Consider the following 14963-nt stretch of genomic DNA (forward strand, 5'->3'; position numbering starts at 1 on the left):
TCTTAAAAGACATATTGATCTTTGCCTAATCTCATTATACCTGGAATTGAATTCCAGAGATTCTTACTTGCAAGTGAGAAAATCGATATTCTAGATTTCTTTTGGATTTCAAAATATTTTTATTGAAACAAAAAAGGGTTATTGACAAAAAGAACGTAACAAGCAACACGGGATACGGCAGGTGCCAATACATGAGCACATAGCGATACATAATGTAATATCGAAATACACTGGCCCTGGCACTCTTGGGTTTTATTTGTCCACCTAAACTTCAAGAACTGACCACTCCCTACTTCTCCCTGTCTAAACCTATGTGCTGAGGGAGAGACACTTTTAACAGGGAACCTGTGGGAACTCTTCTGTACGTTTTAAGTTTCTATTTGAAAAGCATAGACAACATCCGTTCATAAATCTCTTTCTCTAAGCATACGCTATGTAAGGAGAGGGCAACCTTTATGCACCGAGCTCCACAGACCCTTCTGTGATAAATAAGTAAAAATATAACCAAAAACTCCAGAAATTACCTTTGGAACTCATTCCCCCCCCATGCTAGATCGGTTCAAAGGAAAACTAAAAACGTTTCTTTAGAAAGATGCACTCGCCTTATGAAACGTTATCAGATGGGATCCCCCTTCCTTTTGTATTTCCCCTATATGTCTCTCTTTCCTATTTTATAATCTAATTCTTTACCTTAATCCTATCGTTCCAGTAGGTCCTGTATATTTTAATGTATATTACCCTATTTCAAGTTTCAAGTTTATTGAAATATTTGATTTGATCGTAAAATCCAAATCCAATGCGATTTACATTTAGTTAAAAATTAGGTTAAAAAAACAAACAAAACAAGACAATTGGAACTATTTTAACAAAGGGAGTGAAAAAAAATTAAAGGATTAAATACAATTCGTAAACAAATAAAAAGGGATAGGTCATAAAAGAAGAGGTCGGGGAAGGTTACCCACTTAAGTTTCGCTTACCAGCACTACTACTCCACTGTAAAATATCCTAATAAAACAGAATTGAACTGATTCAGTTAAAAGCGTTCTTAACCTTTTCCTATCGTAATAAATTTTACGTTATGCTGGTTCCAATCGTAATTATTTTAGCAAAGGTTTGTATTATTCACCGTTATCATTTACGGCTATTGTAAACATAATGTAAATTCAAATATTTAGTGTTCCTGGCTCTTTATTAGTCCATACAGACTGTTTATCCACTGTCTATGTCATTTTTGGAATGTCCCGTCAGCCGGGACACACGATAGGAAAAGGTTAAAAAGGCAGCTTTTTAGAAGACTTTTCAACTTACTAAGGGGTCCTTTCATCAAGCCGTGCTAGCGGGGTTAGCGCGTCGGCCATTTCATCACGCACTCACCCCCACAGCCGGCTAAAAAAACTAACGCAGGCGTTGGCGGCTAGCACGGCAGGCAGTATTACGTGCGTTAAACCCTACCACATCTTGATAAAAGGACCCCTAAGTAATTTTTCTTCTCTTATATTAATCGGGAGCGAGTTTCAAATATGAGGGGCTGTAACTATTTTTATTAGAAGACTGATAGGCGCTAGATCAAATTGAAACTTGAATACAGAATGTACATCATTAAGGGCTCCTTTTATTAAGAAGTGCTAGCGTTTTTAGTGCACGCTAACTCGCCCTACGCTTCCAGAACTAACGCCAGCAAAGGTCTAGCGCATGGCAATATAGCATGCACTATTCCCTGCATTAGGGCCCTAAGGCACCTTTGTAAAAGGAGCCCTAAAACTCTGGTCAATGACGCTTTCGGTGCATTCTTCCCATGACATCACAGGCTGCTCTAGAAACCCAGACACTTGGCTCTGCCCTATTCTGCCACCAGTTCCGCCTTGTTCCGCCTCCTGAGAAATGCCTTGTCCGTCAAGCATTTGGCTCGTCCCTCTATCCGCTTCCCCCTTCCTGTCCCAAGTTTGGGTAGAAGGGCAGAGAGAAGAGCAACCCGCCCCCAACAAAGCTTCGTCTTTCTTCTTCGACATCCGGGCCACGTCTGGAGAGCCTCCGAGCATGCGCAGATGGCGTGTGACATGCATGCTCAGAGGTCCTCCCCATGCGACCAGAGGTCGGGGCTTTCCAAAACCCGGGTTTTGGAAAGTCTAGAAGAGGACATGTCCGGGTTTCCCGGATATCAGAATAGCCTTACTGGGTCAGACCAGTGGTCCATCTAGCCCAGTATCCCCAGTATCCCCCCAACTAGTAGCAACATTCCATGCTACCAATCCCAGGGCAAGCAGTGGCTTCCCTCATATCTGTCTCAATAGCAGACTATGGGCTTTTCCTCCAGGAACTTGTCCAAAACTTTCTTAAAACCAGCTACGTTAACCACTCTTACCACATCCTCTGGCAACGCATTCCAGAGCTCAACTATTCTCTGAGTGAAAATATATTTCCTCCTATTGGTTTAAAAAATATCTCCCTGTAACTTCATCGGCTGTCCCCTAGTCTTTGAAATTTTCCATGGAGTAAAAAAAATCGATCCATATGTATCCATTCTACACCATTCATGATTTTGTAGACTTCAATCATATCTCCCCTTGATGGTGGTCTGCAGGTTGCCCATCCCTGCCTTGGCATGTTGTACCCAATTCATTGGCTCGCTCTGCTCTCATGCCTCCGAGTGAGATTGTGGTGAGGTCCTGTTACACCCTTCAGATGTGTGATGTCAATGGAGGGGTGATAGACTTCCTGAAAGTTTTGTCTTGCTCTGGACCGAAGATGTCATACAACGAGAGCAAGACAAAGGATTTTGGCATTGAATAAGGATCATACTGTAGGAATATGAACTTTACTGGTAAAATGACAGTTTATTTATTTATTTAAAAATTTCTATACTGCAAAAAATCTTAGTGGTTGCATACATAAAAAACATAAAAATACATATCAAGTTCAAGTTTAATCGTTCTTGATAAAACGCCTATTTAGATTACTAGGCGATGTACAATAATAATAACATTAATTAATAAAAATAAAACAGATAAATGTTAGTGTTACAAATCAAACAAAAATTTGTGATTAGTTAAAATATAACAAACTAAACAGACTAGTGTAGACAAAACTTTACAATAAACTTGTGGATCACTTACACGACATGTGAGGTTAACATGGGGAATAGTTACAATTTTGATAGAATAGAAGAAAGAACATAAAGGGTAAGCACAAAAAAAAAAGGGTTGATTTACACTATTTGAGAAATTTAAAATTGTAATTAAAAAATCACTAAGTTTTTAGCAGTCCTGAGATCCATACGCGTCTTTAAAAAGAAAAGTTTTTAATGTTTTTTTAAACAGTGTTAAATCATTTAGTTCTCTGATGTACTGTGGCAAAAGATTCCAAGAATGCGGTGCCATAACTGAAAACATGTCGTGTCTTCTAGTTCCTATCATTTTAATTGAAGGCACGGCAAGAAGATTAAGCGATGTTGAACGAAGTGAACGTGATATACTATAAGGGATAAGCCATCTGTTAATAAATTGAGGTTCCTTAAAATTTAACGCTTTAAAAACCAAAAGCAATAATTTAAAAGTGATGCGATGACTTATCGGAAGCCAATGGGATTTAATTAGTAAAGGGGTAACGTGATCATATTTTTTTGCTTTGTAAATTAACTTCACCGCAGTATTTTGTATGAGTTGCAACCTTCTTTTTTCTTTTTGTGGTATGTTTATAAGAAGGGAATTGCAGTAATCAATTTTGGACATTATTAGAGAATGAATAAGAATATTGATGGATTCTGGTTGTAAGAATTTTGTTAAAGAGCGAAGCAATCGGAGTTTAAAAAAACATGATTTAACAATGTTAATATAGTCATGAAATGTGATCTTATCATCTATCAAAACCCCAAGTATTTTTATAGAAGTGACCTGTTCTAAATCAATATTATTGATAGAAATTGGATATCTTAATGTTATATCTTTTTTCCAAGGAAAGAGCATTGATTTTGTTTTAATAATATTTAATGCAAGTTTATTTGTAAGTAACCAATTTTTTATTGTTACAAGTTTATTATTAATGGTTGTGATATCAACCTCACTTTCTGGGTCTAACGGATGGATTAGCTGAATATCATCAGCATAGACGAAAGCAGTAAAACCTAAAGATTGAATTATGTTCAGAAGTGGAGAGAGAAATATATTGAAAAGGAGAGGAGATAGTTTTGATCCTTGTGGGATACCGTAATCTAATGAAAAACTTTTAGATGTACTATTGTTAAATCTAACGGATGAAGAACGATTTGACAGAAAGGAGGAGAGCCAATCTCGAACTTGATCTATGATTCCATATGTACACTTCCCCCTCCGTATTCGCGAATTCCGTATCTACGGATTTGCTTATTCGTGGTTTTAAACCTAAAAATACTTTTTTCTTTTTTCAGGCTATTTTAAGCCCTGTAAGCCTCCCTTAAGCCTAACCTGGTGGTCTTTTGGGTTTTCGGGGCAGGAGCGATCTTCCTATGCTCCTGCCCCGTGCAGATCGCTCACGGAAAATGGCTCGAGAGACTACGGGAGCTCCAGGCAGCCATTTCCTGTGAGCGATCTGCACAGGGCAGGAGCGTAGGAAGATCACTCCTGCCCCGAAAATCCGCTAGACCACCAGGTAAGGCTTAAGGGGGGGCTTACAGGGTTTAAAAGAGCTGGGGGGAAGCGGGGGTTAGAGGCAGAACCAGCCCAAATATTATTTGCATTTTTTTCATATTCGCAGCCCGGCTCTGCCCCTAACCCCCGCGAATACGGAGGGGGCAGTGTACTTTTTACCTCTGTCTGTGTCTAATGTATCAAGCTTTGGTGTCCTCAACTTGACGTTATTGTATGTCGATTTTGCATTGTTCCAGTAGATGGTGCTAAGCACTTTATGAACCGTTAATTAATTTTTATAGTATTCTGGCTCCTCATCAATTTATAAAACTCATTTTGATATTATACACTACTCTTGCTTTGAGTAACACGTTTTTCTGTATGAAAGAGAGCAGCAGCTGGAATTGGGCTCCACAGCTGTACATCTGCTGGCTCTCTCCTCTGAAGGCCTCTGCGTCAAGCTGTTGCTTCCTTTTCCTCTCTGAGGTACTGTGTAAGCTCTGTAAGTCTGTTATCCCTCAGTTTCTCCATACAGTAACTGCACCACACTCCAAATCTGAAAGGTGGTGGTCATGGCTTTTTGCGGTGGCCTAGCTCTCCTTTCAGACGACCTACAGGACTTTGCACGAGCTCTTTGCTTGTACTAGATGCATAATGAGGATTTTTGTATTTTAACAGATTTTTACTTTCACCTTTCAGCAATTTGCTAAAGAGCTGCGACAGTGGCAAATCAACGTGGATGTGGCGAACGACCTGGCTCTCAAACTCCTGCGAGACTACTCGGCCGATGACACTCGGAAAGTGGAACTGATGACAGAAAACATCAATGCTACGTGGGCAAAGATTAACAAGAGGTACTCTATCTGAATATCTTTAAAGTATCGGGATATGTAGAGAATGATAATGTCTGTCCATTGGACAGACTGAAGCATCTTTGTAGTTCATAGATTATTGAAGCAGCGTCTACCCATCTTACGTTACCTTGAACGAGTTGCGGCAAGGTCGTTGTATCACAAGATGTTATGTTAGGAAGACGTGAACCCTACAGCTCAAGCCTGTTCCCCTTATGCCACGTTTTCTTTTATCGGAAGCAACATTTTCTACTGCTGATTTGGATTCATGGTAATTGTGGTTTCTGAGCACTCATAGCCCTTCAGCCCTGAAAGCAGTCGGAAATTCCATAAGGCTGTAGGATAAAAGTCTAAAAACCAAGCGTGGACAACTGTCTCCAACCTAAATGCGTGGAGGACAATCACCTGCCAACAGCTGCACCCCGACATTTTTTGTGCAAAGCAAATGCGTGCACTGAATGGGGGAGGGGGGGGTGACCCAACCCAACAATTTTGTATTTTGTGAGGGGGGACACCCCCCCTACACTTAAAACATTCACTTGCTATCTAGTGTTAGGATAAGGTTTACATAATGATTACGTGAACCCGTCCTGCACGCAATTGCCGGTATATCACCTGAAACTGAGTTGTTGGCTCTTTTGCAATGTCAGAGGAAGCAGTTTTTAAGGTTCGGAGATCGGCCACTGGACCCGTGTACCGAAGAGGCTGAGGGTACTTGAGGCACCCAGCTCCTTTCTTCAGACATCTCATTCTTCAATCACTTATTTACATGTGGGCCTATTTGAAGAGCGATATGGTTATAATCAAAAGCATTTCCACAGGTCATCATTCGCTTCTCTACCTGCAGGGAAAAGTATACCCACGTGTCACTTTTTAATCAGGCTTTTGCTTAATACAACTCTGCCACCACCCACCAACTCCAAGAATTGTATTCTGCTCTGAATCCTGACGTCTACTTTCTCCTTCTCTCCTCTCTTCGAAGCAGCAAAGGCAACTATCCTCCCTCAGCCCCTCACTTCCCCATTCTTTTCCCAACCTCCTTAGCATGATTGACATTTGGCCTATTTCTATTGACGTTCATTTCCTCCTCTGTTTTTAAATAATTGTATACCACTGTGATTGCTTCTCGGTGATTAGTGGTCCAGAAATCTTAATTAAACTGTAAACTAAACTGACGTGGATTTTAGCTCCGATATTTTAGGAGGCATTCAAAAGGCAGGTTAGATTGGGGGAAAAATATACAGGTATGATTTGGGATTATAAAAACTGTGCAAAAGAATTTGCCTTAGAAAAGTGCTCTTGAGAGGAGAAGAAAGAAACTTATAAGAAGATAATAATAGCCTTATTGGGTTAGACCAATGGTCCATTAAGCACAGTAGCCTGTTCTCAGGGTGGCCAATCTAGGTCCCTAATACGTGGCCAAAACCCAAGGAGTAGCAACATTCCAAGCTACCAATCCAGCAGCTTCCCCCCCCTGTCTTTCTCAATAACAGACTATGGATTTTTCCTCCAGGAATTTGTCCAAATCTTTCTTAAAACCAGCTGCGCTATCCGCTCTTACCACATCCTCTGGCAACACGTTCCAGAGCTGAACTATTCTATGAGTGAAAAAAAATGTCCTCATCTTGGTTTTGAAAGTATTTCCCTGTAACTTCATCGAGTGCCCCCTAGTCTTTGTCATTTTTGACGGAGTGAAAAATCGATCCACTTGTGCCCGTTCTACTCCACTCAGGATTTTGTAGACTTCAATCCTATCTCCCCTCAACTGTCTCTTTTCCAAGCTGAAGAGCCCTAACCGTTTTAGTCTTTCCTCATACGAGAAGAGTTCCATCCCCTTTATCATCTTGGTCGCTCTTCTTTGAACCTTTTCTAGTGCCACTATATCTTTCTTGAGATAAGGAGACCAGAACTAAACACAATACTCCAGGTGAGGTGGAGCAATACACGGGCATTATAACATTCTTAGTCTAGTTAACCATCCCTTTTTTAATAATTCCCAGGATCCTATTTGCTTTTTTGGCCGCTGCCACACATTGTACGGAAGGTTTCATCGTATTGTCTACAATAACACCCAGATCCTTTTCTTGGGCACTAACCGCCAAGGTGGGCCCTAGCATCCGGTAACTGTGATTCGGGTTATTCTTCCCAATGTGCATCACTTTGCATTTGGGTGCTTTTTTGTGGTATATGCATTCAATTGCCTTGATTATGGTGGCAGTCTCAAAGGTCAAAAACTATCCAGGAGGTCCGTAGCTAATAAGATCCACCAAATATTTCAGCTCATACCCTAGGTATTGCGTTGATACTGTATTCCAATAGCCATTTCCTGGAACCAATAACCAGCCTGAAGATCTCTTTCACTGAAAAGTCATATTTCAAAACCTTTTAAGAGCACTCACGTATTCATTAAAATGTCAGGGTAGCCTCTTCTGTTTTGAAAACACTTTTGCTATTTCCTAATGTCACTTAGCAACATGAAAACACAGACAAAGAGTGTTTGACAGAAAACGCCGTGCATGTGTGGAATAAAAAAATACGATGCAGCGCCCGCCAGACACCTCAAAGGCCAACTCTGATAACAGAAAGGGGGTGGCGGGTTTCCTGCAACATAAAAAGACACATTTTTGTCCCATGCCTCGATGACATGACACATCTCTCAGATGATTCCAATTAAAACTAATTGGAGCTGTGTTTTCACTCTAATGGCGCACAGCGGCAGATTATACACAGTGTGCTGTGAAGCCATGAATTCAGAAACCTGGAAAATGAATTTGAATATGAGGAAGTGTCGAAGACCTAAAGCATGTGATGGAGGCAGAATGGGTCTGATTTTCACCCATTTACCCGAACTAATTAAGGGAGTTTGGACTCTCCCACATGCAGGCCTGTACTTCTAATCGCATGTAATTCTGTTTTGTGTCGTGTGAATTCTGCTGTGTACCTGGCCTTCCTCATGCAAATCATGTGCCAGAATTATTTCGAGAAGTTGTTAGGGAGGGCAAGAAACGATTCAGACAGGGTGTGTCCAAATTAGACTGACAGCAGACGAAGAGATCTGAGACCAGATCCAGCGATGTGGAAACATGGGTGTTGCTTTGAAAGAGCCCAAGAGCAAATCGACAGTTGTTAGAGACAAAAAAGAAAGAAAAAAAAAAAAAGCAGATGTGTGTACAAGTGTCAGCTCTGCAGACAGAGAGAGCTCCAGGAGAGAAGCTGATGGGTGTCACTTGCAGGGGTCTATGGTAAACAGACCCTCCCCAGGACACAAGGAAGACGTAGGGTTACCAGGAGTCCGGAATCTCCCGACATGTCCTCCTTTTCGAGGATATGTCCAGGGGTCAGGACGGCTTTTCAAAACCCGGCACTTTGGGTTTTGAAAAGCTTCAGGCTAGCAGCGAAGCCGGGAAGGCATGCGTAGATGCAATGCAGTGAGGTCACCTGACAAGTGAACAGGTTGAAGGGGTGGGGCTGGAGGCGGGGCTGGGTGGAGCCAGGCGAGCCTGGGGGTGGGGCCATGGGTCCTTATTTTCATTCCGGAAGGAAGGCTGGGCTTAAAAATTGCTCCCTGTCCGTTGTTTTCCCTGCGATGGCTGCAGGATGTGTTGTGCAGGGGAATGATTCCTGTTGCTAGTGAGTCTGACGTGGGGATAGGAAACCAAATCGGGGGTGGCCGTGGCCAATGAGTCTATACCGAATCAAAGAAGCCGAAACTGCCAGAGTGAATGTGATGATACGCAGTGACCAGGTTCACCTCTCAGAACCCCAGTTGCAAGATTAGTAACAAAACTTTAATTTAATCGGCAGATCTACGCACTTAGAATCAGCCTCTGATCACAGACGTCCTGTACCAAACCTGCAGCCAGTCCCCGCACAGAGATTTCAGGAGAAAGTCATCTCTGTGGCGCTGTGGTTAAAGCTACAGCCTCTGCACCCTGAGGTTGTAGGTCAAATCTATGCTGCTCCTTGTGACCCTGGGCAAGTCACTTAACACCCCCCTCCCCCCCCCCATTGCCTCAGGTACATTAGATGGAGTGTGAGCCTACCAGGACAGACAGGGAAAAATGCTTACCTGAATAAATTCATATAAACTGCAGTGTTCTCCCTAGCGCGTTTCAGCCGGGCGCTCCGCCCAGCTAATTTAGATGAGCGCCCGGCTGTCATCTCGGCATTGTATCTCTGCCCGGACTGATGCACTGACATCAAAATTAATCAGCTATTTTTTTTGCACGTGGGTGTGGCTGGCGACCGCTAAGAGTAGCATCTGACTACAGGTGGAGGTTACCAAAGGCATGCGCCAGTTGAACAGGTGACCCTTAGTGCTCCTCTCTCGCGACACGCCCCACCTCTTTTCTTGTCCGGTGACCCGCCCTCCTTTAATGCTAGTTCCTGTTTCCGGCAAGGCAGGCCACCTCAGCAGGAGAGAAATTGTGGCACGGCTGAAGGGCTGCCGGAGAAGGAAAGTTGCTGGATGGTTCCGTAACTAAAAACAGTATCCACTGCTACCGTCGCAAGGTCAGGGACAAAAACATAATCCACCGCCGCAAGGTCCGGTCCTGCGCAGTTATCCTGAGCGGTTTTGTCCTTCCAAACGAAGGAATTTTTTGCGCGGCTTTATCATAGCGCTTTTGTCCTGCGCTCAATTGACGTGCCACCTTGTGGGATTGGTCTAGAGTAGCTAGAGGAGAGAAGAGTTGGCAGGGTTCATGGGGAGGGGAATCCGGTCCCGAATGAGCATGACTTGGTATCTTTCATAAAATATCTTGTATTTTTAATGTTAATCTGAATGTTCTCATTTGAAACAGAGAATATGAAGACCTATTTATTCAGTTTAATTATTGATACCGTGCCATAAACTCCAGTTGATTTTCACTTATCCTATGATTTTGAATTTTCTGTGCTTGTGGCATACGTTCTTATGTTCTTGAATATTTCTATCTTTTTCTTTTTCTTTTTTTTTTTGGGGGGGGGGGGATTGAATGGTTCACAGAATTATAGTTTTGTTTTTTCTTAGTCTCATCTTCTGTTACTAGCTAAGGAAGGTGCCTAGCCTATATGAATTGAAAGAGTGAACTTAGTCCAATTCTGGGGCTTGTAACAAGGACACAGTGATACATAATGTTACATTGTCAAAGAGAGTGAGAGAGACAGAAAGACCTGGAACAAAGGTGGGAGGACTCAAAATGTTAGAAGAAGGAAGATAGAGAGGGAGAAACCTGAAACAAAGGGGAGGCAGAAGAGAGGGGGGCAGATGTTGAACTTAGGGGTGTATAGAGGGAAGAGAGGGGAAGATACTGCAGAGAGGTGGAAAGATTCTGGACCAGGGAGCGAGAAAAGGAGAGAGAGAAGCAGAGAAGGACGTGGAAGAAAGGAGAACAAATGCTAGACATGGGGGTGGGTTTGTAAGCAGAAGAAAGATAGAGGCTTGGACCAAAGGAGCAGACTGGATGGGCCATTTAGTCTTTATCTGCCATTATGTTTCTATGACATGAGGCAGATGTTGGACTATGGGAGGTGCAAACAGAAGAGACCGGGGGGGGGGGGGGAGACCCTGAGGAAGAACAGAGAGATACAAGATCATAACAGAGGAGAGAGAGAAAGGGAGACATGTTGCCAATTGGGGTGGAAGAGAGAGAGGAAGAAAAGTTGGACTCATATGGAGGGAGAGAGAGATGTTGGTTGGGGGAGGGAATGAGGACTGGAGGAGAGGAAGCATTCAGGAGGCAGAGAGAAAGACAAGTTGGACTGGTGGAAAGGAGGGAGAAATGTTGGATGTGGCAGTAGAGGGAGTGGGGGAGATGCACTCTGGATCTCTTTCTCCACTTCCTTTGCAGCAGGGGAGGGAATGAGAGAGAGACATGTTGTCAATGGGGGCGGAGGAGAAAGTTGGGCTCATGGTGGGACAGAGAAATGTTGGTTGGGGAATGGAATGAGGTTTGTTTGAGAAGAAGCATGCAGGAGGAAGAAAGAAATATTGGATGCACAGTCTGAAGAAAGTGCAACCAGAGACTCATGAAATCACCAGACAACAAAGGTAGGAAAAATGATTTTATTTTCAATTTAGGGATCAAAATGTGTTAGTTTTGAGAATTTATATCTGCTGTCTAAATTTTGAACTATATTTGTCTATTTTTCTATAGTTGTTACTGAGGTGACATTGCATATTTTAAAGTCATCTTCCTTGACGTCTTTGAAAAATAAAACAAATATAAATAATAATTATTACATTACATTACATTAATGACTTCTATTCCGCCTGTACCTTGCAGTTCTAAGCGGATTACAACAAAAAGATAACTGGACATTTCCAGGAAGAGGAATACAATTAAAGACGTTGGGCCTAATACATCAAAACGATAGCTGGACATTTCCAGGAAGAGGAATACAATTAAAGACGTTAGGTCTAAATCACATTTTGAAGGGAGGATCCTAAGAGGGGGAGAGAGGGGAGAAGAGTGGGGTTAGGAAATTAGGATGAATTTCTTGAATAGTATGGTTTTGATTTCTTTTCGAAAAGCTTTGAGGTCAGTTGATGCTGTCAGTAGGTTGGTGATGGAGGGGTCCAATTTAGCTGCATGTGTTGCTAGTAGGTTGTCGTACATCTTTTTGCGTTTAGTTCCTTTAAAAGGGGGGAAGGAGAAAGGGGATTGGGTTCTCCTCTGTCTGGTTGAGAGGTTCCTGTTTAGACGGTTGTTTAAGTGGGAGGGTGCCGTTCCGTTTAATGTTTTGAATAATATGCAATATAGCTTGAATTGGATGCGGGCTTGTATTGGAAGCCAGTGTGAATCTAGGAAGGCGTTGGTGATGTGGTCAAATTTTCGAAGGGAATAGATCAGTCTGAGGGCAGTGTTCTGGACGGTCTGTAGTTGTTTTATTAAGTAGGTGGGACAAGGAAGGTAGAGGATATTGCAATAGTCCAGTAGACTTAGGACTAGGGATTGAACTATGAGTCTGTATTGTTCTTTGCCGAAGAATTTTCTAATTTTGCGAAGGTTGCGCATGGTAAAGAATGCTTTTTGTGTGATTTTGTTGATTTGCACCTGAAGAGTGCAACATCTATCTACTGTTACTCCAAGGAGTTTGAGAGTGGGCTGTATAGGATATTTGGTGGTTTTTATTTCTAGTTCTGTTATCGAAGGGGTTTTGTCTTTTTCAAGCAGTAGAAATTTAGTTTTGTCTGGATTGAGCTTCAGTTTGTGTTCTGTCATCCATTTTTCCACTGTTTCTAGGGTTTTTACCAGGTTATCTGTTGTAGTGGGGTCTTGTGAGTCAAAGGGGAGGAGTATGGTTATATCGTCTGCATAGCTGAATGAGGTTACTTCGAGTTTGTCTAATAGGGTACCAAGGGAGGAAATGAAGACATTGAAGAGCATGGGTGAGAGTGGTGAACCTTGAGGTACTCCGCAGGGATTGGTCCAGGTTTCCAATATTAGATCTTTTGTTTTTACTCTATATGTTCTTGTTTTGAGGAATCCTTGGAACCAGTTGTATACTCCGCCTGAGATCCCTATTACTTCTAGTATCTGAAGAAGTATACTGTGGTCAACCAGGTCAAATGCGGCTGAGAGGTCTAGTTGAATTATCAGCATCCTTCTTCCTTTGCTAAGGTGTTGTCGGGCTGTATCTAGAAGGGAGACTAGCAGTGTCTCAGTGCTGTGGTTGGATCTGAACCCTGATTGAGTTGGGTGGAGTAGGTTGTGGTCTTCAAGGTAGTTGGTGAGGTATTGGGCAACCAGACCTTCTATTAGTTTAACATATAATGGAATAGAGGCTAAGGGTCGGTAGTTGGAAGGGTTGTCTATTGGTCCTTTGTGATCTTTCAGTATTGGAGTGACTATGATTTCTCCTGGGTCTTGTGGGAATTGGCCTTCCGTGAGCGTTGTTTGGATCCATTGCAATGGGCAAGCTCTAAATTTGGGGGAGGCATTTGTTAGTAAATATGAGGGCCAATTATTCAGGTCACATGACGCTCGACTATATTTATTGTAGAGTTGGTTAAAGTCCCACCATTGCACCTTTGTAAAGTTGGACCAGTGTCTGTCGGCTGCAGTGGCTTCATCAGTTGTGGGGTTTATTTTGATCTCATCTAGGAGGGTCGGTGAATTGGAGAAGGAGGCTCTGATGGTAGCGATCTTGTTCTTGAAGTGGTCTGCTAGTTGGGTGGCCGTTGGGTGGCTGTATTCTCTGCATACAGTATGCTTTGTGTTGTTTTTTTTATTTTGTGGTTACCATTGTGAATTAATATGCTTATATTGTGTGTACATGAAAAATGAATGGAAGAAGTTGCATTACAATTATAATTATTATTACAATTATTATAGTACAGTGGTGCCTCGCATAACGAATGCCTCGCATAGCGAACGCTGCGCACAACGAACTTCAGGTCTTGCTTCCTACAACGAACTTCGTTTCACACAACGAAGTCGCCCGAGCTGCATCCTTCCGCGCAGGCACTGCGCTTAACTGCCCTCTCTCCGCCTGGCTCCCTGTGCAGTGGCGGACCGTCGGCTCGCAGGGGCCCGGCGCCTACTGCTGATGCGTTGGGGGGGGCGGAGCTACTCTCGCCGCTTCCCCGATGCTAGAAAAAAAAAAAAAATGAACAGTTAAGTCCCAGTTTTTGCCGCTGAGACTCTGCCCTCTCACTGTAAAATTAGACTCTACTTAGTCTGTCTTTAAATTTAAAAAATGTGTGTTGTTTTAAAAAACAATTATGTTTTTAGATGTATCTAAATAAAAATAATAACAAAAAATTTATCTTTTTTTATGTCATCTTAGCATATTTTATGCTACAGAACGAATTATTTTTTTTAACATGTATTGTTATGGGAAAACGCGTTTCACATAACGAACTTTTCGCATAACAAACTTGCTCCTGGAACGAATTAAGTTCGTTGTGTGAGGCACCACTGTACTATTATAATGGGGTGGGGTCAGGGGCAGAGCTTGGGTTGGGGTACTTAGTTGGTATTTGTTAGACTTAGGGGCTACTTGGCTTGAAGAAGTGGAGAAACACTGGTCTAGGTAACTATGGAGTTCACTCAATAAGGGCCCCTTTTACAAAGCCACAGTAGCCATTCTCCCATGGCAAATGCACCAAAGTCCATTCAATTCCTTTGGGCTTCAGTGTATTTGCTGTGGCAAAATTGCTGTGTCGTAAAAACAAGATTACCGGGAATGCAAAGCATTAACTGATTCAACATGAATTTGAAGTTGCTTCAATACCACACTCTCAAGTACGGTAGTTTTGAAAGAAATGGAAGGTTTGATACTGGCCAGTAGTTATTCGGGTCGGAATATGAGGATCTGCATTACTTTTTTTCAAGGGTGGCTTAAATGCTACTGGAACACTGCCTAAGTGTCAAACCTTAAAAAAGAAAGTCATATTGAGCATTGGAAAATACAGTAATTAATAACAATTAACTAATAAAAATAGTGCACATTTAATTTTCCCCCACCACCAAATTTCCCCACCCCCCCCCCCCCCACCCGGCTACTTTTTCGTGCCACCCGGCTG

General features: G+C 42.4%; 1 protein-coding gene across 12 annotated transcripts in view; it reads left to right on the plus strand.

Annotated features, from left to right (window-relative positions):
• DMD (dystrophin) overlaps positions 1 to 14963 on the plus strand; it is a 2510493-nt gene that overhangs the window by 2050456 nt on the left and 445074 nt on the right. For all 12 annotated transcript variants that reach the window (XM_033949686.1, XM_033949693.1, XM_033949692.1 and 9 more), the window contains one exon: positions 5301 to 5455. In XM_033949686.1, coding sequence (XP_033805577.1) covers positions 5301 to 5455 — 155 coding nt within the window. The remainder of the gene's footprint in view (positions 1 to 5300; positions 5456 to 14963) is intronic.

The sequence above is a fragment of the Geotrypetes seraphini genome, chromosome 6, assembly GCF_902459505.1.
Source record: "Geotrypetes seraphini chromosome 6, aGeoSer1.1, whole genome shotgun sequence".
In the NCBI taxonomy this organism is placed as follows: Eukaryota; Metazoa; Chordata; class Amphibia; order Gymnophiona; family Dermophiidae; genus Geotrypetes; species Geotrypetes seraphini.